General features: G+C 46.8%; 1 protein-coding gene across 1 annotated transcript; it reads right to left on the bottom strand.

Annotated features, from left to right (window-relative positions):
* Positions 1-2,273: 2,273 nt before the first annotated feature.
* On the bottom strand, positions 2,274-23,872 carry LOC136335761 (histone-lysine N-methyltransferase PRDM9-like). The gene is made up of 13 exons (XM_066276857.1): positions 23,762-23,872; positions 23,547-23,654; positions 20,348-20,448; positions 19,872-20,143; positions 19,443-19,510; positions 17,379-17,572; positions 14,716-15,320; positions 13,938-14,043; positions 4,964-5,077; positions 4,262-4,396; positions 3,510-3,613; positions 2,563-2,639; positions 2,274-2,280 (listed from the first exon to the last, which is right to left on the bottom strand). Exons 2-13 carry the CDS (start codon positions 23,564-23,566, stop codon positions 2,274-2,276), a joined length of 1,803 nt encoding a protein of 600 aa, XP_066132954.1. The 5' UTR covers positions 23,567-23,654; positions 23,762-23,872.
* Positions 23,873-24,820: the final 948 nt, after the last annotated feature.

Here is a 24,820-nt window from a genome sequence, read left to right as displayed (position 1 = left end):
CTGTGCCACAAATAATAGCACACACCCAGAAAAAGGGGAGATATAAGGCCAGATTAATTCAAAAGGTCAAAGGGGAAAGTATCGTTGTGCCTTTCCTTTGCGGTGACTTTGTCAACCCGCAGCCATTGGTCTTCACTGCGGTGACATTGGCAACCAGCAGCCATTGGTCTTCTCTGCTGTGACTTTATCAATCAGCAGTTTTTGATCTTCTGCTGTGACCTTGTCAGCCAGCAGTTGTGGGTCTTCTCCTGCTGTGACCTTGTCAGCCAGCAGTGGTTGATCGGCTCCCGACAGTCTGGCACTTGGGCTCTAGGGTCTGACTTGGGTCTGCAGAAGAGTGTTTGGTCTGGTGCCTGAGGCCTAGGGTCTGATTTTGTTTGGGGTCTATTGTTTAGGTGGAGAAACATAGGGTCTGTGTCTGGGGTCCTAAATCTTCTCTGCTGTGATGTTGTCAATCAGCAGTTTTGTATCTTCTTCTGCTGTGACCTTATCAGCCAGCAGTTGTTGATCGGCTCCCGACACTGGATCCGTGCCCTCGGTATAGAGTCTTATTCCCCATGTTTTTGCCTTACTCCAACTTGGGTCTTGAGGCCTTTTGATGGTGACAATGGTAGGGTTACAATTGCTTATAGAACATTGGTAATCTTCTGCATCATTAGGCCTTTTCCCTCCAAACTTAGTTCCCAGGCAGAAGAGATCTATGTCTGGGTCAGGTCTTGGTGGCTTCCATTTACTAGCAAGCATTTCACAACCCCATGCCTTACACTAAAAGTCAGTGGTAGATCCACAAGTGTGGCACCACCCTGGAAGAGGCTCAGGAAACACATAAGGAGGAGTATACCACAATGCTCTATTATTGCGAGAGGACCAACACACCTCATGATTCCATCGTGGTGAGCACAGAGGTTTTCTAGGTCCTAATCCTATAGACCTGTGTGCTGCAGGAGAGTCACAGAACTCATCATCAAAAAACTTTGAAAAATCTACTCTGAAAGTTACTTGGTTGCCTCATGTATTGTTTTGTGCTATTATTGTTCCATCAGCTGTCCTGATTAATACCCATTCCTTTCATTCTAACCCATTTGCAGAAAGACAATAAACAATGAGCAGTTTACACAGGAGAAAGTGAGTTTTAGAGGTTCTCCGGGGGGTTGCTTGACTTGCCATATTCGAGACTTCTCAGGGGGTTGAGCCAGTTTCACATGGGAAAGGTGGATCCAGTAAGGTTTCTCAGCTACCTTGACCGCAGAGGGGGTGCTGAGAAGTACCTGGAACGGTCCTAGCCACCATGGCTCTAGGTTACCTCGTCGGTGGTTAAGGATCCAAACCCACTGTCCAGGGTCCGGTGGTGAAAACTTCTGGGTGTTGTCTCCTGATGCTGCAGCCCTCTCCTCACGTAGCTTTCTTACTTCTCTCCAGATCTGCTGCAATGCATGTAGGGGCTTGAGGAAGCTATGATTAGATACCTCTATTTCCTCTCTAGTGAGCTGGGCAACGAGAGGAACTGGTTGTCCAAACATGAGCTCATAGGGCTCCATTTATTAGTGTACGGTGTACATCTAACCCAGAACAGGGCAAAAGGGAGTAACTCTACTCAGTTTTTGCCGGTCTCCTCCCTCAACTTAATTAGAGTTTCCTTTAAAGTCCTATTCATTCTTTCTACTTGCCCTGAGCTTTGAGGCCTGTAAATACAATGTAATTTCCAATCAATTCCTAAACTCTTAGCTAACAACTCCTGAGAAATCTTAGAGATGAAAGCTGGTCCATTATCAGATCCTAATGCTATGGGGATCCCATATCTAGGGATGATCTCCCTTAGTAGGATCTTACAAACTGTGGAAGCGGTTTCACCCTTGGTGGGAAAGGCTTCTGTCCATCCTGTCAAGGTATATATTAGTACAAGTAGATACTTGAATCCTGTTTTCCCTGGAGTCATTTCTGTAAAATCTATTTCCCATAATTCTCCTGGGCACTCGCCCCTATATCTAACTAAGGAGGGAAGCTTCTTGTTTATGGCATTGACCTTAGCACAAGTCTTGCATCTGGAAACTATCGATTGTACTATATTTCTAATCTGGGGTCCCAAGTAGTACTTCTTGATTAGTTGTTCTATCTTATTTTGCCGTAGGTAGGAACTTGCATGGATTTCCTTTACTATTTCTCCTATAATTCCCTGAGGAAAGTAGAGTTTGGTATCTGGAAGTTTTATCTATCCTCGCTTATTTTTTTTACCCCCTAATTGCTTCCCTTCTTGCTCTTCTTCAGGAGTATACTTAGTGTCTGAGGGCAGGAAAGGTTGAGGCAAGAGTGGAAGAATGTCTACAATTCCTTCTTCTGCAGCTTCTCTGGCAGAAGCGTTAGCAAAATTGGTTTCCTTGAATAATGGGAGAATCTCCTTTTTGATGTCTGTTGCAATGTATTATGCCTACTTTAGAGGGAAGCCAAATGGCATCAAGCAGGGCCAGGATCTCAGTTTTATTTTTAATTTCTTTTCCTCCTGCAGTTAGCAGACCTCTTTTTTTGTAAATGGCATCGTGAATGTGGGCAGTGGCAAAGGCATACCTGCTGTCCATGTAGAAGTTGGCCACCTTTTCTTCAGCTATCTGGAGGGCCTGCATCAGTCCGATCACCTCCACTCGCTGTGCAGACGTACCTTTTGTAAACGCCCTCTGCCACAAGTTTCTGTCCTGGGTAGTTACCACAGCTCCTGCATATCTCTGTCTATCTCGAACACAGCTGCTTCCATCAGTGAACAGCATGAGGTCTGCATTCTCGAAGGTCCGGCCTGGCCCCTGTTACAGTGTCCAGTATCTGCCTGCAATCTTGGACCACTGTTGGGTCGGTAAGGGTAACAAAGTAGCAGCGTTTAGGGCTGCTTTCTTCAAAAACTGTACTGCCAGGTGATTCAATAGCTGTACCTGGTACTGTGTCAATCGCGCTTTGGAGAGCCACCTATCTGGTGGTGCACACAGCACTTGCTCAAGATAGTGTTCCCCAATAACTTGAATGTCTTTGCCCAATGTTAGTTTATTAGCTTCCTTAACTAGGTTAGAGGTAGCAGCAAGTACCCTTAAGCAGGTTGGCCAGGCAGCCGCTACAGGGTCTAGCTTCATGCACAGAAATGCTACGGGCCTTCTCCATGGCCCAAGCTCTTGGCTGAGGATTCCCAAGGCTACCCCTCCCTTTTCAGCAATATAGAGCTGGAAAGGTTTGGCCATGTCTGGTAGGGCCAATGCTGGGGCAGATACTAAAGCTTCCTTCAATGCTTGGAAACCTTTCCTTTCCTTATCTTTCCAATTGAACTGTTCTTCTTTACCCTGAGTTAACTCATGTAGGGGACTGGCCAGCTCTGCAAACCCTAGTATCCAAAGTCTGCAATACCCCACTGCTCCCAGAAACTCCTGTACTTGCCTCTTGTTAGTGGGTTCTGAAATCTGTAACACAGGCTGGATCCTTTGACTGGATAATGTCCTTTGTCCCCCTTGTAAGTTATACCCTAGATAACTTACAGTTTGGGTGACAATCTGGGCCTTCTTGGCAGAGACTCGATACCCCATCTGCTGGAAGTCCTGGAGTAGGTCTAGGGTGGCCTCCTTCCATTGTTCTTCTTCTGCTGCGGCGATAAGGATGTCTTCCATATATTGGAGCAGCACAATCGATGGGTGGGCAGTGTGGAACCCCTGCAAGTCCTTGCTCAAAGCCTCATTAAAGATAGTGGGGGAGTTCTTGAACCCTTGGGGAAGCCTGGTCCATGTATATTGCCCCACTAGTTCATTCCCTGGATCATTCCATTCAAAAGAAATATCTCTTGGCTCTTGGGGGCCAGTGCAATACAGAAGAAAGCGTCCTTCAAGTGTAGTACTGAGTAATAGATATGAGTAGGGGGCAATGAGCTTAACAAATTGTAGTGATTTGGCATTGTGGAGTGAATAGTCTCTACCTGGGCATTTACTTCTCGCAGATCCTGCACTGGGCGATAATTCTGGGTCCCAGGCTTCTGGACTGGGAGCAAAGGTGTGCTCCAGGCCGATTGGCATTCTCGAAGGATGCCTGCCATTAATAAGCACTTCAAATGCTGTGCTATGCCCTGCTTAGCCCATGCAGGTATGGGGTATTGCCTCACTTTACTGGGCCAGAGGTGCTCAGCAACGGCACTATGACAGGTGGCTGTTGAGCAGCTAGGCCTGGTGGGTTGGTTTCTGTCCACACCCTGGGCACCTAAACCACAACTCCTTTGGGACCCCGGTGACTTTGTCCCTACCTTCCTGCAGGGCTGCCATCAAGTATTCTTCTGATAGGGGCACCGTTACCTCTAGGGTGACTTTTTCGCCTTCTTCTTGGGAACTGCTATCTCCTTGCTTGAAGGTGATCATGACTTGAAGTTTCTGCAAGAGGTCTTGGCCCATGAGAGGATAAGGACAATCTGGAATGACTAGAAATGAGTGGGTGATAGTGCCTCGGCCCAAATTAGTAATTCTCCCAGTGGCCGGTGGGTAAGTTTCTGCTTTTCTTGTTACCCCTACTATCTTTGTAGTTTCTTTCTGTATTTGGCCCTGTGGTTTCTTCAGAACTTAGGAGGTGGCTCCCGTGTCAACTAGGAAGTCTATTGGCTTTTCTCCGACTATTAAGGTTACCATGGGCTCCTGGGAGCTGATGGAAATGGAGCCCTGACCCTGTCAGTCTCAGGTTTGGAGCATGACCTCTGGGGCTTGCTATGGCCTATGGGTGTCGGCCCTTCACATTGGGCATTATCTCCTCCAGTGCCCTTTTTTCTTGCAGTATGCACACTGGTCCTTGTGTATTCGCTTTCACGGTTGACCTCTGTCCTTGCCTCGTTGTTGCTGTTTCCCTATTCCTTTCCCTTCTGACTTATGAGCGGCAAGGAGGATTTTGACAGCCGCTCCCCCTATGTCTGGGTCGTCCCTATTTATGAATATCTTCTGAGCTATTTCTAGCAACTCACTTCTATTTTTCCCTTCAAATCCTTCTAACTTCTGAAGCTTCTTCCTAATGTCTGACGCAGCTTGTGTCACAAAGGCTATATTCACTAGCCTGCAGTTCTCTTCAGCCTCTGAATCTATGGGGTATAAACCCGGTAGGCCTCTATTAGCCGCTCTAAAAATGCAGTGGGGGACTCTTTCCTTCCCTGGATAACCTCACTTACCTTACTGAAGTTAGTGGGTCTCCTGGCTGCTGTCTTTAAGCCCCGTAACAGAGCCCGGCAGTACTGGAAGAGTGCTTCCCTTCCACCAGAGGTATTTGGGTCCCAATTTGGGGGTTGTTTAGGAAGGACATTCGCGACTTCCACATCCGTTCCCCCGTCCTCTAAAACAGCCTTTGATGCTTCTCTAATTAGCCTGTTCATTTCTTCTGTAGTAAAAAGAGTTTGTAAGTGCTGTTGACAACCATCCCACATTGGCTGGTGGGTCCTAAAAACAGTCTCAAGCAAGGATATTAATCCCTGCGGTTTCTCAGAAAAGGGAGGATTTTGAGGTTTCCAATTGTATAAATAACTGGAAAAGAAAGGCACATAAATAAAATGGGGTGGCGCACAGAAACTCGCATCTGGTGCCGGTGGTGCCTCCCAGAGCAGCAAGATGGCTGCCCCTCCCGCCGAAGGAGGAACGGCCACACACCCTGCCAAAGAAGAGAAAATGGCGGCAGCTCCTCCCGCCAAAGAAGACAAGATGGCCACTGCTATCCCCGCCCCATAAACCGCACCTCCTCGGGTGTGAGGTGGACTCAAAAGCCCGTTAACATCTTTTCAGGAAGAATCAGGTTCTGCCTGCGGCCGATAGGGTGGAGGGAAATTCACCAGGTCTAGGTGGTCCTCTAGGGGCTCGGGAAAACCAGGGTAAAGTCTAGATGATGGCATGCTGGGCCATGCCAGGGGGCTAGCTTCTCCCTTTTCTTTCTTGTCACCCTGCCTTGCCTTCTGATTATCTGCATTAAGGCACACTGCCCTTCTCTCTCTTGCTGTCCTTTATGTATTTCCTGATATAACCTGGCTTTTTAGTGGCGATATCAATCCACACATCTATATACAAGAATTGGTCTGGATGTGGCACCTGGTAGATAATGGCCTGAACAGCAAAAACAATAGGGATATCAAAAGTGCCCTCAGTGGGCCACCCTATGTTGAAGGCGGGCCATTCTAACTGGCTTAAGATCCAGAGGGTTTCTCGATATGGATGTGGCCCTCTGTACCCCTGGGCCCTTTTCTGGAAGTCAGAAAAGTTGTTTAACAGGCACTCGAGTGGAGAACCGTGCACAGACTCTTGTTCTCTCATTCTCTTGTATCCCGCTCTGTCTGCTTCTAAACCTTCAACAATTAACAGAACAATCATCAAAACCCCAGCACCGGCCCTTGCCAGTTGGCTCAGTGGTAGAGCATCAGCCTGGCGTACAGGTGACCGAGGTTTGATTCCCGGCCAGGCACATAGAAGAAGTGCCCATTTGATTCTGCTCTCCTTCCTCTCTGTCTCTCCCTTACCCTCCTGCAGCCAAGGCTCCATTGGAGCAAAAGATGGCCTGGGTGCTGGGGATGGCTCCTTGGCTTCTGCCCCAGGTGCTAGAGTAGCTCTGGTCATGGCAGAGTGATGCCCCAGAGGGACAGAGCATCACCTGCTGGTGGGCAGAGCGTCACCCCTGGTGGGTGTGCCGGGTGGATCCCGGTTGGGTGCATGCTGTAATCTGTCTGGCTGTCTCTCCTTGTTTCCAGCTTCAGAAAAATACAAAAAAAAACCCCAGCACCAATAGTCAATCTAATAAGAGTAGCAAATTGTATCACACTCAACTAAGTCATTCGAGCTCAGACAAAATGCAGTGCAGCACGGTGCAAAAATTTCTAATGTGACCAGTCACTCCTAGAGTTAACAAATCCTTTCAGAAAGCGGCGTCCCGCTTCTGAAAGCCCTGGGAGGTTACCAGTTGCGTCCCACCTACTACCTCAGGTTTATACGCTCCAGAGCCTAAAAGCCACACCAAGTGAGGATCCTCAGTAAATACTTACTCACCCCGAGCTGTTCCTCCGGTCTCTGACCCAAAAATTTCACTGAGGGAGATCCCGGACGAGCCCCCAGGATGTAGCATGCACCAGGTACGAGAACAGACGTTGCAGACTTTCAGGAGTATAGATGTTTCTTTATTGGCCAGTTTAACCTGCGCAGGGTTGAACTCCCAGGTGTCCGGAAACAACGTACCCACAAGCAGATACAAACGAGGATCGCCCCTGGCACTTACAGCTAGGTCTTTATATATCCTAAGTAAGCAAGCATTAAAAGAAGCAGATCTAGTAGTTACCTATTCGCTAAGGGGGTCACACACAGCATAGCAACAGGGGCTGGGTCTAGCTCATTGGCAAATTTCAAACATAAACTTCTGATAAGGGTCTGTGACCAATGGAATGCAAACTTTTATCTTTGTTCTCAGCCTTACAGGGTCCCTATCATTACCTCCCTGTCTCTGCTTCTACACTCTGTCAATCTTAGCACACTTTCCTAAATCTAACAATTTGAACTTTCCTTGGTTCTTTCAATTCCATGTATACAAATTCGCTGGGCTAGAAAGAGAGAGAGAGTAGGAATAAGACAGGAATGTGGCCAGTCCCCCTGCCCCTAGACCTATTTTTGTAGAGATTTTTAAAACAACAAGAAGAGGGATTACCTCTACAGCTTGCTTGGACCTTAGATTTATGACTAATGTACTAGGAATTAAAAAAGGCTCATGGGGTAGGATTAAGTTGATATTTGGGGTGAGATAGATTAGGGTACAGGTTTCTGTTCAATTAGTAAGCAGACATATATAGGTGTTGGTCCCATATAAAAAAAACCCTGATTGGGTGAGGCAGGCTGAGACATGAATAGAGACTAGAAGGACAAGGAGTCAATTTGTTTCTCTGTTTCTGAGCTCTAGATGGTCAGGGTGGATGAAAGAGTCACCCTTAGCAGCAGTGGGAGTTGTCAGGATCATGGTGTGTGGACTTGTCTGCGTGAAACTCAGTCCTTTTGTGATGTACTGCTGGAAGCGCCTCTTGGACAGTCTTTGAACAGTTTGCTGAGTAAACTATAAATACTGCAAGTACTTAGGGAAATTGTGGTAACAGTTCTATATTTTGCATTAGAGTTTAGGTCCTATTGATCACTGCTTCTAGCTGGAATTAGCAGCATGTCCCAGGCCACCATAGGAATGGGGCATTGAGACAAGAGGTATAAAGGATATAGTATACATTATATATAGCAACAAAATCAAAATGTCAATACCCACAGTAGAGATCTTTGAGGGATAAATAAAACTCAAATATTCAAGTAAGGCAGTGTAGATGGCCTTTGTGTTTACAAGAAATGAGATTAGTTTATCTGCTATTTGAAAGAAATTCTTTAGGTTCCTGAATGATGTCCTTGGGCCTTCAGTGGCAATTCCCAGCATGCTGGGCAAGGTCATATCACAGGTAGCTGGAGCAGGGCTAGAAGAGACCGAACCCTCCTTCCATGGAGCAAGGGAGCAGCTTACCTTCTCGTATTCCTTTTTCCACAGAAAAGACGTGTCTATAGGTGGGGCTAGGAAGCCTGGCAGACTTCAGTTCAATGACCTTTCTTTCCACTCTGGAGGAGGGCCCTGATGATATCCTATGAAGCCCTGTATTGTTCTGAAGCCTTTAAGAGCATATGCCAAAAGCTGGTATTTCCTGGCTTCTTTAGGGTCTTATTTTTCTTTTCTGGTACTTCCTTGGTCATTATAGACCTTAAAAGCCATGTACAGCAAATGTCACTGAGGGGCCTGACTAAGAGAGCAAACTTGGGAATCCAGTGTCTAAAAAAGCCTATTAGACCAAGGACAAAAAATATTTGATTTGTGATGGTAAGTGGTTGGAGATTGTGGAGGTTCTGAGTTAGATCTATGGTGAGACTTCAGGTGGTGGGAGTTAAGGCGATGCCCAGATAGATTACAGACTTAGAGTGAAGTTGAGCCTTAGCAGAGAAAATACAATATCCCTTCACAGTGAGGAAGATAAAAATGGTGCGTGTGTGTTTCCTTGAAGCAGGCAGGGAGAGGCTGCAGAAGAGTAGAACATCTACATATTGTAAGAGAGTACTAATTTTGAGATTGCATGCTGCTAAATCCTGAGCTAGTGCCTGCACAAACAGGTGTGGGCTTTTTTGATTGCCTAGGGTAAGACAGTCTATGTACAGGTAAACAGAAAGTAAAGAGTCAGGGTGTAGAGGATGGTAAAGAAGACATTCTTGAGGTCCACGATCCTGAAGTGAGTGGTGTTTGAGGGAATATGTGACAATAACTTGTAGAGATTATGGACTACTGGATGGAGGGAAACTATTGCCTCATTGATTAGGCATAAGTGTTTTAGGAGGTGATAATCCCCTGAAGGTTTTTGGACAGTAAGTTTGGGAGTATTGCAGGGAGAGTCTGTAAAGAGGAGTAACCCTGGTTTAAAAGACAGGTAATTATTGGTTTAAGGCCTTAGAAACAGACACAGTTACACATTAAAAAAAGACTTTACATAAAAGTTATGCATTAAGGAATTTAAATGAGTGGGCTTTACTTGTTTCAATTCAAATTATACTAGAGATATTTTCTAACAAAGAAACATGACAGATTACTTACATAGCTTTATATACAATTCTGCTTTTTAAAGTTTTTCAAGATGGCAGGGGGTTGCCATAGAGGGGAGGAAGTGGGAATGCAGACGATGGACAGTGTGAGCAGCTGGATGGAAAGGAGGGTCAGAATATGCAGGACGAGGGGGAGAAGGGCACAGCTATAGCAAAAACTGGTGGGGAGAGGGAAATGGGTAAAATACAGCAAAGCCAGTGGGGAGGGGTCAAAGAAGAGAGACAGACACTGCAGCCAGAAACACAGCTTCTAAGGAGGGGGGAGGGAATGAAGAACACAGTGGAGAAGGGAGGGGGCTCTTGGAGGGAAGAGAATAGAGCAAAAGAAATTTGTAGAGGAATTAGAGAAGGGTCCTGAGAGAAGGGTGCCCTCGGAGGTCAGGCAGGAGAAGGAGAGAGTTGGGAGTCCACGGAGAAAAAAATGTTAGGAGCAGAGGTTTTAGGTGAAGTTTGTTTGGCCAAAACTGACCTGCATGTAGAACAAGCAGTACAGAAATAAAGGACAGGAGTGAAGGGGGAATAAAGCCTGTTACTCTGGTCTTCTGGACTCCCATGTATCCGCTCATTTAAATTCCTTAATGCATAACTTTTTTTTTTTTATTAATGGTAATGGGATGACATTAATAAATCAGGGTACATATATTCAAAGAAAACATGTCTAGGTTATTTTGTCATCAAATTATGTTGCAAACCCCTCGCCCAAAGTCAGATTGTCCTCCGTCACCCTCTATCTAGTTCTCTGTGAATGCATAACTTTTATGTAAGGTCCAAGGCCTGCACACGTAAGGAATCTCTGATGCCTTCCCCATCCGGTGGCAGAAATGGTCAAGACTCTTAAGATATAGTGATGGTACTAGAAAGCATCCTGGCAAGGTTCCTAGACTTTTAAGGAAGTGTGTAGAAACTAGCCGCTCAGAGTAGAAACCTCTCAAACTGTGAAACTCAGAGAGTAGGTTGAGTCCCAAAGGAGTAGAGGAGTAGTCTCTGAGGCCTGAGATTGGGAGAAGCCCATGTTCTGAGGGGAGCCTGGCTGGACGGTTTGGACGGAGAGGAGCCCACACTTGAGCAGACTGGTGAGAGAAGGGGGGTCCCCGCCTTCAGTCACATTTCTGAGAGGAGAAAATCTCCATAGAAAGAGAGATTCAGATAAGAGGTCGTCACCCCAAGACCGAGATCCCAGGACGTAGTAAAAGGCCTGGCTAGGCACGCCTAGATTTTTGTATAAGTCCATAAAGGAGTAGAGGCAGACCACCCATAGATATGAGGTCCGAAGTCAAAACCATCCATCCAGGAAGGGGTGTTTTCGATTGAAATGTGGAGGCCAACCCAGAAAGGGGAAGGGAAAATATTTTTATTTTTTTGATCCAGCAGGGGTTCAGGACAGGGTTAGACTACCGGCCAATCAACCTTACAATTACACGTCCAAATAGAATCAGGGAGTAAGCCTAGGACGAGCTGCCGCTGCCCATTACTTCCCTGTTTTAAGTTTGAACGGCAAAGAGGGATCGTCCAGGCAGTTAGTATTCTGTACCGGGTTCCGGCACCAAATGTTGGAATCCATGGGAGTCCGAAAGACCAGAGTAACAGGCTTTATTGAAAGGAAGAAAGGAATCCTGCCGGGCACTTCTCGGCAGGCAGAAGAGCAGAAGAGCACCAGCTACAAACTAGGGGTGAGTTATATAGTTTTTAGGAGAGCCTGAGGGGATACTGAGGCAAAAGTTTTGGTATGTCTGGAACGCTCCTCCCTGGGGGGCTTTGAACAGGTGGGTGTTGAATCAAAAGACCTGGTATGGGCCTTGGCTGGTTGGCTCAGTGGTAGAGCGTCGCCCCGACGTGCACGGGACCCGGGTTTGATTCTGGGACAGGGCACATAGGAGAGGCGCCCATTTGCTTCTACACCCCCCTCCCCTCTTTTTACTCTGTCTCTACCACTCCCACAGCCGAGGCTCCAGTGGAGCAGGGATGTCCCGGGCACTAGGGATGACTCCTTGGCCCCTGCCCCAGGTGCTAGAGTGGCTCTAGTCGTGGCAGAGCGATGCCCCAGAGGGGCAAAGCATCGCTCCCTGGTGCATAGAGGTTCGCCCCTGGTGGGAGTGCCGGGTGGATCCTGGTCGGTCGCATGCAGGAGTCTGTCTGACTGTCTCTCGCCATTTCCAGCATTAGAAAAATACCAAAAAAAAAAAAAAAGTCCTGTTATGTCAGGAGCCCCTCCTTGGGGCGGCTTGTCAGCTTCTTAAAATTTTTGTCTCAGGGGCAATAGTCTAGTAAGGATAAGGTCTGACACGTAAGCGGAACATCAAGAGGGAAGTTTTATATAGTGGAGAGAAGCAATTTTTTCTTTCTTTTTTTTTTTTTTTGCATGAGACTGACAGAGGGACAGATAGGGAAAGACAGGAAGGGAGAAAAATAAGCATCAATTCTTTTGGAGGGCTCCTTAGTTGTTCATTGATTGCTCTCATATGTGCCTTGACCAGGAGCTCAATCCAACAACCTTGGGCTCAAACCAGCAATCATGGGGTCATGTCTATGATTCCACACTGAAGCCTGCAACCTCACGCTCAATCAAGCTGGTGAGCTTGGGGTTTTGAACCTGGCTCCTCTGTGTCCCAGTTTAGTGCTTTATTCACTGCTCCACTGCTTGTCAGGCACCATTCTCATTTTATAGAATAAAATTAAAAAAAAAAGGAAGTTGAGAAGCTTGCCTTAGGTAGCACAGCTGGTGTGGGCAGAGCTGAGATTCAAAGCAACTACTGAATGATCCAGAGTGCATGTAGTATGCACCATGAGATTCTTACCCTGTAGTGGCCAGTGAAGAGAGTGAGGGAGACCAGGTGCCCAGACTGAGCCAGGTACACAGACATGCACAAGCACAAGCACATGTTCTTCCCTGGTTTGTACCACTGAGACACAGAGGTCAGAGGAAATATGACAGGAGCCAAGAGAAGCCCAGGAAGGAAGGTTTTGAGCCTACTAGAAAAAAAGGCTTCACTTCCTGGGAATCAAGGAAATTCCTTTCCTGGTGAGTCTGTCACAAATCCCTCCCCCTGGGCAGTAAGCGAAGTAGATTGACAACAGACTTCCACATTTCCAAGGGTTCAGTTTCTGTGCATGAGAGGGTGAGTTCTCTGTGGCTCTCCTGGAACTCTCTGGTTTCAGTGACAGGGGGGAATGAGGTATGTGCTCTTCAGACTTTTTTTTAAACTTTATTCATTTTAAAGAGAGGAGACATAGAGAGAAGGGAGGAGCAGAAAGCATCAACTCCCATATGTGCCTTGACTAGGCAAGCCCAGGGTTTTGAACCAGCGACCTCAGCGTTCCAGGTCAAAGCTTTATCCACTGTGCACCAAGAGACCATGGAGGATTGGTGTTGACATTCCCATAGCACTTAAGGGACCGTTTGTCTAGCTCATCTCTTATTGTGAAAGCAAAGAATTTGTTTAACCAGTTATATCTGTATAAATTACTCTTGTGAGGCAAGGGGTCAGTAAACTCCTTCTGAAGTCCCCTCAGAGCTGTGATATGACCCATGTAATAGCTATGGCTGTGGAGATGCAATTTTATGCTAATAACTTGCTACCCTCTATGCAAACATAAGGCTTCTCCCCTGAATGCATTCTCTGGTGACTGAGAAAATGTGCCTTCAGTGTAAAGACTCACTCACACACCCTGCATAGGTCTTCTCCCCTGAGTGTGTCCTCTAGTGTATGAGATTTACCTTCTATGTTAAACCTTGCTTGCATTCCCTGCAAACATAAGGCTTCTCCCCTGAGTGTATTCTCTGGTGTCTAAGGAGCTGGAATTTTCTTGCAAAGCTTCGCTCACACTCCCTGCAAACATAGGGCTTCTGCCCTGAGTGTGTCCTCAGGTGTGTGAAAAGATGAGACTTCCGTGCAAAGCCTTGGCCACACTCCCTGCAAACATAGGGCTTCTCCCTTGAGTGTGTTCTCTGGTGTCTGAGAAGATATGATTTCTGGGCAAAGCCTCGCTCACACTCCCTGCAAACATAGGGCTTCTCTTCTGAGTGTGTCCTCTGGTGTCTGAGGAGATCTGACTTCCGTGCAAAGCCTCGCTGACACTCCCTGCAAACATAGGGCTTCTCCCCTGAGTGTGTCCTCTGGTGTCTGAGGAGATCTGCCTTCCGTGCAAAGCCTCGCTGACACTTTCCGCAAACATAGGGCTTCTCCCCTGATTGTGTCCTCAGGTGTGTGAGTAGATGAGACTCCCGTGCAAAGCCTTGGTCACACTCCCTGCAAACATAGGGCTTCTCCCTTGAGTGTATTCTCTGGTGTTTGAGGAGATGTGACGTACATGTAAAGCCTCGTTCACACTCCCTGCAAACATAGGGCTTCTCTCCTGAGTGTGTCCTCTGGTGTATGAGGAGATCTGACTTTCGGGCAAAGCCTCGCTCACAGTCCTTGCAAACATAGGGCTTCTCCCCTGAGTGTGTCCTCTGGTGTATGATGAGATTTGACTTCCATGCAAAGCCACGATCACACAACCTGCAAACATAGGGCTTCTCCCCTGTGTGTGTCCTTTGGTGTCTGAGGAGGTCTGACTTGCATAGAAAGCCTCTCTCACACTCCCTGCAAACATAGGGTTTCTCCCCTGAATGTGTCCTCTGGTGTATGTGGAGATGTGACTTCCGTGCAAAGCCACGCTTGCACACCCTGCAAACATAGGGTTTCTCCCCTGAATGTGTCCTCTGGTGTATGAAGAGATTTGTCTTCTGTGCAAAGCCATGCTTGCACACTCCGCAAATATAGGGTTTCTCCCCTGAATGTGTCCTCTGGTGTATGAAGAGATCTGTCTTCCGTGCAAAGCCACGCTTGCACACTCTGCAAACATAGGGCTTCTCCCCTGTGTGTGTCCTCTGATGTCTGAGGAGATCTGACTTCCATAGAAAGCCTCGCTCACACTCCCTGCAAACATAGGGTTTCTCCCCTGAATGTGTCCTCTGGTGTTTGAGGAGATTTGACTTCTGTGCGAAGCCACGCTCACACACCCCACAAACATAGGGTTTCTGACCTGAATGTGTCCTCTGGTGTATGAAGAGATCTGACTTCTGTGCAAAACCATGCTTGCACACCCTGCAAACATAGGGTTTCTCCCCTGTGTGTGTCCTCTGGTGTCTGAGGAGCTCTGACTTCCATGTAAAGCCTCGTTCACACTCCCTGCAAACATAGGGCTTCTCCTCTGAGTGTGTCCTGTGGTGTCTGAGAATATGTGACTTATTTTCAAAGTCTTGCCCACACTCTCCATACTTGACAGCTACAATTCTTGACATTCCCACTCCCATAGATACTTTGCCTGTGTCCACTGAATTTACTTCCTGGCCTGTGCGGGGCACTTCCTGCATCATTCTCTCTTGCTCACTAGAGCTTCCCATGTGTTTTTTAGGAGGTTTGAAAAAATCCCTTGAAATACTTTTCTGCCTGGACCTTTTAAGCAAAGGTCTGGACTTTTCTTTGCCCTCTTGACCTTCAGCTTTGTCATCCCAGCTGTGTGTATCAGTATGTTGCTGCTGCTGAATTGGATGGTCTGGGCATGGATCCTTTGATTGGAGCTGTTTTCTTGTAGATGTTCCTGGGGGAATCTCATCGGGGTGACTGCGTTTCACGTGCTGGGTGAAGAATTTCTGACTGGAGAAGGCCAGAGAGCATGAAGGACACGGGTGTATCTCTGGCTTTGGTTCTGCTGAAAGAGTAAATTTTGGTCAGGGTAGATGTTGATAAGAGTGTGTGGGTCATATGTTTTGTCTGCTGTTAAGACTTCTCTCATGAGTCATTCTTATGGGGTTGACAGTGTAATCTCTGTCTTCCACAAAGTGTTTCTTTTTTTTAAATATTTTATTTATTTATTCATTTTAGAGAGGGGAGGAAGGAGCAGGAAGCATCAACTTCCATATGTGCCTTGACCAGGCAAGCCCAGGGTTTTGAACTAGCAACCTCAGTGTTTTTAGGTTGACAGTTTATCCTCTGCGCCACCACAGGTCAGGCCCACAAAGTGTTTCTTTACAGTGTATTTTTTTGTTTTTTTGTGTTTTTTTTTTGAAGCTGGAAACAGGGAGAGACAGACAGACTCCCGCATGCGCCCGACTGGGATCCACCTGGCACGCCCACCAAAGGGTGATGCTCTGCCCTTCTGGGGCATCACTCTGCTGTGACCAGAGCCACTGTAGCGCCTGAGGCAGAGGCCAAGGACCCATCCCCAGTGCCTGGGCCATCTTTTCTCCAATGGAACCTTGGCTACGGGAGGGGAAGAGAGAGACAGAGAGGAAGAAGGGGGGTGGAGAAGCAAATGGACGCTTCTCCCATGTGCCCTACCTAGGAATCAAACCTGGGTCCTCCGCATGCCAGGCCGACGCTCTACCGCTGAGCCAACCGGCCAGGGCCTGGTTTTTTTTTTTACATTCTGTTTTATCTTTTAATTTTTTGTACTGTATCTTCTTTACAAATCCAGAAAGCCCATATCAAGGGTCCTTTCTGTGCATTGCCAGATTAGGGACTGTCAGGGGCTGTTTCACCCCTTGTGTGAGTAGAACAATGCTGACCTTTCTTATATACACCTAGCGTTTAACACAGTTGTTTAGAAAGACAATTGGCACCAATTAACAATTGCTTCCCTCATAGTTTCCCACAGATGATACACTGAAAATGTCCTTCCTCAGGCCTCACACCAAATATTCATACTTGATTTAATTTAGTGTCAGCCCATTTCATATACAATGGGAAGTCCTGTTTCAAAATATTTCCCCAAGTATACTTTTTAAAAAATTGATTGATTTTAAAGAGACAAAGACAGGAGGAAGAAGAAGTAGAAGAAGAAAAAGAAGAAAGAGAGAGAGAGAGAAAGATAAATGCATTTATTCATTTTTCTACCTAGACATGCAGTCATTGGTCATTTCTCGTATGTGACTTTACCTGCTTCAACCTTGGTATTACAGGATGCTGTAACCGACTGAGCTACCCAGCCAGGGCCCCCAACCATACTTCTTACATGCTTTACTCCTATCCCTCTCCAGCTAATCTACCATCCTCTCTCACTTGGAGATGAACTAATCTCTGAGAGAATTCCCCACTGAAGTGCATTTTCAAAAAATTAACAAAGCAAATCTTAGAGAATAAGCTGAGAACAGCACCATTGTCCCACCTCATTCAGGAAGGTTTCCAGTGTCTCAGCTTAATCACAACACTGTATTTCCAGGCTGCTGAGCATCTATCCGACATCTGCTCTTACCCTGTATGCTAGACAAGAGCGGCCCTCAGAAAACAGGCCCTGGACAGTTTGCTCAGTGGACAGAGTGTTGGCCCGGCATGTGGAAGTCCCCAGTTCAATCCCCAGTCAGGGCACAAATGAGAAGTGACTATCTGTTTCTCTTCCCCTCCCTCTCTCCCTTCTCTCTCTCTTCCCCTGCCAGCGCCAGTGCCTCAACTGGTTCAAGCATCAGCCTGATAACTCAGTTGGGTCAAGTGTTGACCTCTGGCCCTGAGGATAGCTTGGCTAGTCCAAGCGTGGACTTCAGACTAGGGTTGTTGTGTGGATTCTGGCCAGGGCACATGAAGGAATCAGTCTATCTCCCCTACTCTCACTTAAAAAAATTAAAGATTTTCCCTAAGAATCAAAGGCATTTGAAATCATTCCTTCATTTCTGAAGCATCTGATTTGAAATCTTACTGGCTTTAGAGTGTACTTTGAAAATTTCTAAGGTGAGTGCTCTCTTTTCTTTCCATATAGAATAGCTGTGCCCACCTCCAGGTGCTGCGAGCTTTCTCTTTTGCTTACTGCCGCACTTGATGCCCAGCTTCTGGACAAACTCATCACTGTACCCGACCAGCAGCTCACAGTCTGGCCTGATGTCCCGGCATGTTCGGTAGAAAATCTGCCTGTGATACTGAAAGGCCACCAGGTTCTGCTCTTCATCATTCCGGGCACAGTTCACATACCTGGGATTGAGGCAGATGAAAGAAAAGAAACCCACAAACGAAGAGTTCTTACTACCTCTCAGATCCACGTTTATCTCTGCACCTGACACTCGGATTCTGATGTCACCCAGTCCCACAGTGTTCCCGGAGAACCTCCTGTTCAATGTCTGAGCCTGTCACCATGTCATATAACTTCCAATGTCCAGGTCCTGCATACGGTGCTCGTCCTGCCTAATACCATTTTCCAAAGCCAATTCCACACGTACCCTTTAACCTGATTGGCTGTAAAACCCAGTGACCTGTAGCTTCTTTAACTCAGGTTCTGTTTTATATCACAGAACTTGCTACTTGATGTTGGAATCTGTGCCTAGATTAGTTTACATCATTCAATACTCAGCCTAAGTCCATCTTTTCTTGAGAGGCCTTTCTCCATTCTCCTCACATTTTATTTAGGTAGCATTTGATGCCTCACCTAGGTTTTCATAAAAACCTGGAGGTCTCCCCCCACCCCAGAAGTGGGGAGGCAGACAAACTCCTGCATGCGCCTGAGTTGGATCTGCCCAACATGCCCCCCCAGAGGGTGATGATCAGCCCATCTGGGGCGTGTGTCCACTGCAACCAAAGCCATTCTAGTGCCTGAGGTGGAGGCCATGGAGCCATCCTCAGAACCGGGGCCAACATTCCTGCAATGGAGCCTCGGCTGCGGGAGGGGAAGAGAGAGACAGAAAGGAAGGAAAGGGGGAGGGGTAGAGAAGCAGATGGACGATTTTCCTGTGTGCCCTAGCCGGGAATCTAACTTGGGACTCCTGCACGCCAGGCTGATGCTCTACCACTGAGCCAACCGGGCAGGACTTGGAGGTCTCTTTGTCTTAGCAAAATCATAAAGAACAATAATAGCTCATTCACATTCTGTAGCCCCTGATAAAAGATCCCCTCAGGAAAGTGTCCCGTGATCATTGATCTGCAGGCTTCAGAACTCAGTTCTAGTTAGAAGGGAGGCTGGGATAATTTGCTGCCCTCACAGCTTAAGGCCAGTGGTTGGCAAACTCATTAGTCAGCAGAGCCAAATACCAACAGTACAGCAACTAAAATTTCTTTGGGAGCCAAAAATTTTAAACTTAAACTATATAGGTAGGTACACTCCTTATTCAGGTAGTGTCTGCACGTGGTATTTTCAGGAAGAGACACATTCACAGGACCAAAGAGCTGCATGTGGCTCACAAGCTGCAGTTTGCTGACCACTGCTTTAGGCTATGCTTGGTTTCAGTATGGTGGCACTGTGCAGTTCTCAAAAAATAAAAAAAATTAAGTTTTGTAAAATCAATTGTTTCACTGTGTCTGCAACTAATTCTACATAAGAAGATGGGTTATATGACCTGCTTAACTAATAAATACCTTCCTCTAAACTGGAATATATTAAGAGCTTAAATAATGTTCATTAGATCAATTAAAGCAGGGATCTCAAACTCGCGGCCCGCCGAACAATTTTGTGCGGCCCGCAGACTAATCCACGAAGTTCAAAATATTTTGGATAAAATTAAGTAAGCCTAGGGGCCTACTTGTATTTGCCAAATGGCTGTGATCTTGCTCTGTGGTCCACATGCTGAGTTGAGTTTGAGACCCCTGAATTAAAGTGTAACCCAGGACCTCAGAGTTTCTCTCTAGTGCCTAAATTTTGTCTAGCATAGAGATTTACATTTTGAGGACATATGCTATATTTTTTACCCCCTTTTTTCCTCTATATACCTCTTGCTTTGAAAGAGGACCACATGGAGAAAAAAGAGGAACAGAGGATTGAGGGAGAACACAGGGAGGCATGATGAGAAGGAAAGATGTGTGGGCCTGAGAGGGATGAGTGTTCTCATGACCCACAGAAACTTCTTGTCCGTACCTCATCCAGTTGGCCCAGGATTCATCCTTCCCATCCACATACTGATAGCAGATTCTCCCTTTAGTGATCTGCATTTCAGGAAGAAAAATTAAAGTTTTTTTTGGTTGAGGAGGTAATAGAAAAATTATTTCACCCTACTGTCCACAAAGCTCTTTCAGCTCACATGCATTGCCACTCGTGACCACATGATACTTTTCTTACTCGTCACATCTGAGTTGACCTGTCCACTCAGGGCTGGGAGGAGTCATTCTTTGTGTCTGTACCATTTTGCTCCCACTTAAGCTGCGATTCTCAACAGGAGTTCTCTGGTCTGCAAAGTCTACCATATTGTCTCCATCCATGTCCTAGCATGTAGAAGGGCAGGTCCCTCCATGCCATGGGAGGGATGTGGGAAGCCACAAGACAGAGGAAGAGGTAAATACTTCTTACCTGCCAGGAGTATCCGTTGTTGCCTGCCTCTTCATCTTCTGTGATCTGGCCCTGATAAGGGCCAAAGTGCAGACCCACTGGCAGAGTCGATGCCTCGTTCCACACTCCAAGCCCAGCCTCAGGGATGCCCGATGCTCTGATTCTCAACCCAGGGGGCAGAGTGAGGACTGCATGGTTCGGATGCCCCTTATCCACTGCACTGTCTTTTACAAATGTAGGGGGCCCATGCACGTCACAACTGTCAATGAAGAAGTTCTGACACTTCTCACAATCTGGGGGTGAGAGCAACAGGGATTAGGGAAGGTGTAGTGCATGTTCCTGGACGTATAGAGCTTCAGAGAGAGAGCCCAAGCACTCATATCATTGAGCCTCAATTCTGTAGTGCATGTCCATAGGGGAATGGAATGCTCTAAGGGCCAAATAACCAGATGAAATTATTGTATGAAGACATGACATGCTTTCAGAGGGTCACTTACAGAGGTAGTCATCGTCCTGGGGTTTGCTGACCTCTTGGTGCACATGGCCTTTTCTTTCTCGTAGGCTATACATCTTTTCTTCAGTCTCCTTTCTCCTGGTTCTAAGTTGGAGAAGAGTGAGTTTGGTGGAGTCTGGAGTGTTAGTCTCTATTTTGTCAGAAAGCATACAATCTTTTCCCATCAAATTATCACCTGCCCTTCAACATACTCTGGTATTTTCCTTTGTCAAATATTGTCTCAGAAATTCTCTACAATAGTAAGCCTCTACACTGACTAGAGATGGCCAATTCCATTTTTGTTTCTAGATCTGCCCATTGTGAGGTTTAAATTCCCAAATTTTAGTTATTCATAAAATATTTATTAAGGGCACAGTATATGTTAGGTATTGAGGAAAGGCCTGGTATACAACACCCACAACATATGATTGCTGTTATCAGAGATGTATTTATTGGACAATGTGTATCTGTCAGTTATTTTACATTGAATTTAAGCCCTAGCCAGTGGCTCAGTGGATAGAGCGTTGACCCAGTGTATGTCCCGGGTGTGGTTCTGTCCGAGTACATAGGAGAAGCGACCATCTCCTTCTCTACCACTCCTTCTCCCTCTTCTCTCTCTCTTCTTTTCCTACAGCCAGTGGCTCAACTGGTTTGAGCATTGGCCCTGGGCACTGAGAATGGCTCGGTTAGGCAAAGCACATCATCCTGAGGTGCTAAAAACCAGCTCAGTACTCGAGAATTGGGGTTGCCAGGTAGATCCTGGTAAGGGTGAATATGGGATTAGCCTCACTATCTCCCCTCCTCTTATCTAAAAAAATACATACACAAATAAATAAATTGAATACTGTCCAAGAATACATGCCCATATCTTCACCTTATACATTAGCATTCAAGAACTCAAAGAATTTGTAAGATTTTCCCAAAGCTACAATGCTAAATTCACTCTCAGTTTAGTAGAGCTTAAATCCAGGCCTATCCAAAGTCCACCCCACATACCTAGGCCATACTTATTAGCCTTTCTAGAGGACTCAGAGGAACTGAAATCTACAAATGATTTTCTCCTATCAAATTTTTATCCAGAGTGTTGTCCAGAGGGTCTTGCTTCTCCAGGATGGACTGTGATGCTGAGGACCCAGGTTTGAAACCGTGAGGCTGCCGGCTTCAGTGTGAGCTAATCTGGCTTTAGTGCAGGCTTACCAGTTTTAGCACAGGGTCACCGGCTTGAGCGTGCAATCATAGGCATGACCCCATGGTTAGTGGCTCATGTCCAAGGTAGCTGGCTTAAGCAAGGGGTCACTCACTGTGATGTAGCCCCTGGTCAAGACATATATGAGAAAGAAATCAATGAACAACTAAGGAGCTGCAATGAAGAATTGATGCTTCTCATCTTTCCCTTTTAGCCAGTTTGTCCCGGTCTGTTCCTCCCTCTCTATCTCTTACTAAAATAAAAAAGAAAAAGAAAAAAAATTGGCTGTTCATGTCAAAAATATAATAAAAGTCAGCCTGACCTGTGGTGGTGCAGTGGATAAAGTGTGAACCTGGAAACACTGAGGTCGCCGGTTCAAAACCCTGGGCTTGCCTGGTCAAGGCACTTATGGGAGTTGATGCTTCCTGCTCCTCCCCCTTCTCTCTCTCTCTCTCTCTTTCTCCCCCTGCTCTCTAAAATGAATAAAAAAAATAATAATAATAAAGGTCAACTAAACTGGACAGAAAATCCATTTCTTTAACATAAAACTTTCTCTTTTCTTTTTTTTTTTTTTAAATTAAAAAAAATTTGCCTGACCTGTGGTGGCACAGTGAATAAAGCTATGACCTGGAACACTGAGGTCACCAGTTTGTAACCCCAGGCTTGCCTGATCAGGACATATACAAGAAGTAACTACTAGAAGTTGATGCTTTCTGCTCCTGTCTGCCTCCCTGTACTTTCTTTCTTTCTCTCTCATTTCTCTCTCTAGAATAAAAAATTAAAATTTTTTACTGATTTCAGAGAGAGAGAGAGAGAGAGAGAGAGAAAGGAGAGAAGTGAAAGAGAAACATTGATTTGTTGTTCTACTCATTTATGCATTTAGTGGTTGATTATCTGTTCTTTTTATTTTTATTTTTTAGATAGAGATAGACAGGAAGGAAGGGAGAGGAATGAGAAGCATCAACTTATAGCTGCATCTTAGTTGTTCATTGATTGCTTTCTCATATGTGCCTTGACCAGGGGACTCTAGCTCAGTCAGTGACCCCTTGCTCAAGCCAGCTACCTTGGGCTTCAAGCCAGTGACCATGGGGTCACATCTATGACCCCACGCTGCAGCCAGTGACCCCACACTGAAGCTGGTGAACCCATTTTCAAGCCACAACCTTGAAGTTTGGAACCTGGGTCCTTACATCCCAGGTTGATGCTCTATCCTCTGTGCTACCACCTGGTCAGGCTTCAGTTGTGGATTCTTATATAGGCCCTGACTGGACATCAAACCCAGAACCTTGCTGTATGGGGACGACTCTCTAACAAATTAAGCAACTTGGCCAGGGCTCCTTTCTGTCTTTTTGTTCCAGAGTGGCCTTGTCCAGTCTAATGGTACAGTGACCACCTTGCCTCCTTTTCTTCTTATCCTTTCACCTTTACACATTTAACCGTCCTTGCCCTTCCTTAATCACCAGAGTCTTTGGACCACAGAAACCATTTGGGTCAAGTTAGAGATCACATCTGGACTTCCGCTGTGTTTCAATGCTAGACCATGAACGCAGCAAGACCTTTCTGACCACACCCTCATGAAACCAGACACACTGAAGAGATGGCTGACACAGGGCCTGATACAATGGTCCCTACCCTGGCCCACAACCCCAGCTGCCTTAATCACCATGATTAATTCTTTCTCCTCTGCGATGTGGCTGGCGCTGCACAGGGAACCCTGTCCTGAACACTGCTCACCGGCCAGACCTTCCTCCTCCTCTTGTGATGACATGTTCTGAATGAGTTATTTCTTACATGCTTTTATACTTTTATACCGTTCCTGCTCATTAACACATCTATAAGTACGTGTAATCATTTACACATGGAAGCAGTGTAGAAAATCACCCCATACTGCACAATGCACTGCTTGCATCTGGCTCATTTGCTAAACTCAAGCTCTGTCCCTTGTTATTGTTGAGACGCTGGGGACCTGACCCTGGGTCAGTTTCAAATGGGCAGCGCCCGGCCTGTGGCCCCTCACCTCGCTGCCTCTGAGTCCATTCTTCATGCGAGTCCTCAGTGTCCTCCGCCGGGGGTCTGATGGCCTGCAGGCGGTGAACCATGAAAGCGGGCCGATGAGCGCTGAGCCCTGGGGAGAAACAAAATCGTGGTCCCGAAACCGAAGCACTAGTAGGAGCAGCCCCGACACTTAGCCGGCCCTCACGCCGCCCGCGATTGCCGCCCGCGCGCCGTCACCTTTGCGCAGCAGCGCGTCCAGGTTCCTCTACACGTTGGAGCAGCGCGCTTTCTCCCAGTCGCGCATGGCCGCCACCCCTCCCGGGAGAAGTAGGCGCAGACATCCCTGAAGGCGCGGGGGCCTGGGGGGAGACGCGGCCACGTGACCCCGTGTAGCTGCCGGAAGGGACCGCCTCTCCCCCGCTGGGTTCTGGCCGCCCTGCGCTCACCTGCGGCGCCGCCCACACCCTCCCCTCCGCTCCCTCCGCGCCGCTGCGCAGGCTCCCGTGGGCGTCTTGCTCTGATCACCGGGCGCGCCCAGCCCCGGCGCGGCTGCACAGGAGAGGGCGCTGAGGCTGACTGCTTGGCCCACAGGGTGCTCATGTGGGGCCCGCCCCAGGAACGCAAGGACGGGTCAGACTGGTGACTCCAGCCATGTCAGTGACCCCCTTGCTCAAGCCAGCAATTTGGGCTTTAAGCCAGCGATAGGGTCATGTCTATGATCCTGCGCTCAAGCCAGTGAATCTGCGCTCAAGCCAGATGAGATTATTACATTTTCTTGTTGTTCAAGCGCTCTCTTGAGTTCTTTTATTCTACTCTGAAGTGTATTGAACATCATTATGACTGTTTGCTTGGAAGTCTTTATCTGTCGGATTACACATCTCCATTTCATTAGAATATTTCTCTGGAGTTTCTTTCTTGTTCCTTCATTTGGTGTATATTCTTCTGCCTCCTCATTTTCTTTGACTTTCTGTTTTTGTTCCTTTTAGTTGAATGGAATAGTCATCCCGCCCAGTCTTGAAACAGTTGTCTTTGTTACATTGTGTGTTAAGTAGCTTCAGCCTGCCAGTTGTAGTTGGGGGGGAGGTGCTAGCAGTGCCTGTCACCTGACCTGAAGGAGTGAGTTCTGAATGGGTCACCTGGGATGTGTGAGTTTTGGGCAGATAAAATATATTGTAACCGTGAGTGCAAAAATTCTGCTTGACCTTTTGTCTAAAATTAAAGAAAGCAGGAATTGACCGCTCCCTACCATAAACCACCGAAAAATTTGCTTAGAGCTAGTGTAACAGTAAAAATAGA

This window comes from Saccopteryx bilineata, chromosome 4 (assembly GCF_036850765.1).
Source record: "Saccopteryx bilineata isolate mSacBil1 chromosome 4, mSacBil1_pri_phased_curated, whole genome shotgun sequence".
Taxonomy (NCBI): domain Eukaryota; kingdom Metazoa; phylum Chordata; class Mammalia; order Chiroptera; family Emballonuridae; genus Saccopteryx; species Saccopteryx bilineata.
The sequence above is the reverse complement of the archived record's forward strand: the minus strand, read 5'-3'. Positions and strand labels throughout refer to the sequence as shown.

Bases quoted from the DNA above. Each gene is read 5' to 3' on its own strand.
- LOC136335761 (XM_066276857.1), bottom strand. From the start codon at position 23,566: ATGGACTCAGAGGCAGCGAG. The intron at 15,321-17,378 runs GTGGGCACAGCT...CTCTTTCAGCAG, and splicing joins AAAGCTCGCAGCACCTGGAG to AACCAAAGCCAGAGATACAC. The intron at 4,397-4,963 runs GTGAGTTGCTAG...TCATGGGCCAAG, and splicing joins ATTTGAAGGGAAAAATAGAA to ACCTCTTGCAGAAACTTCAA.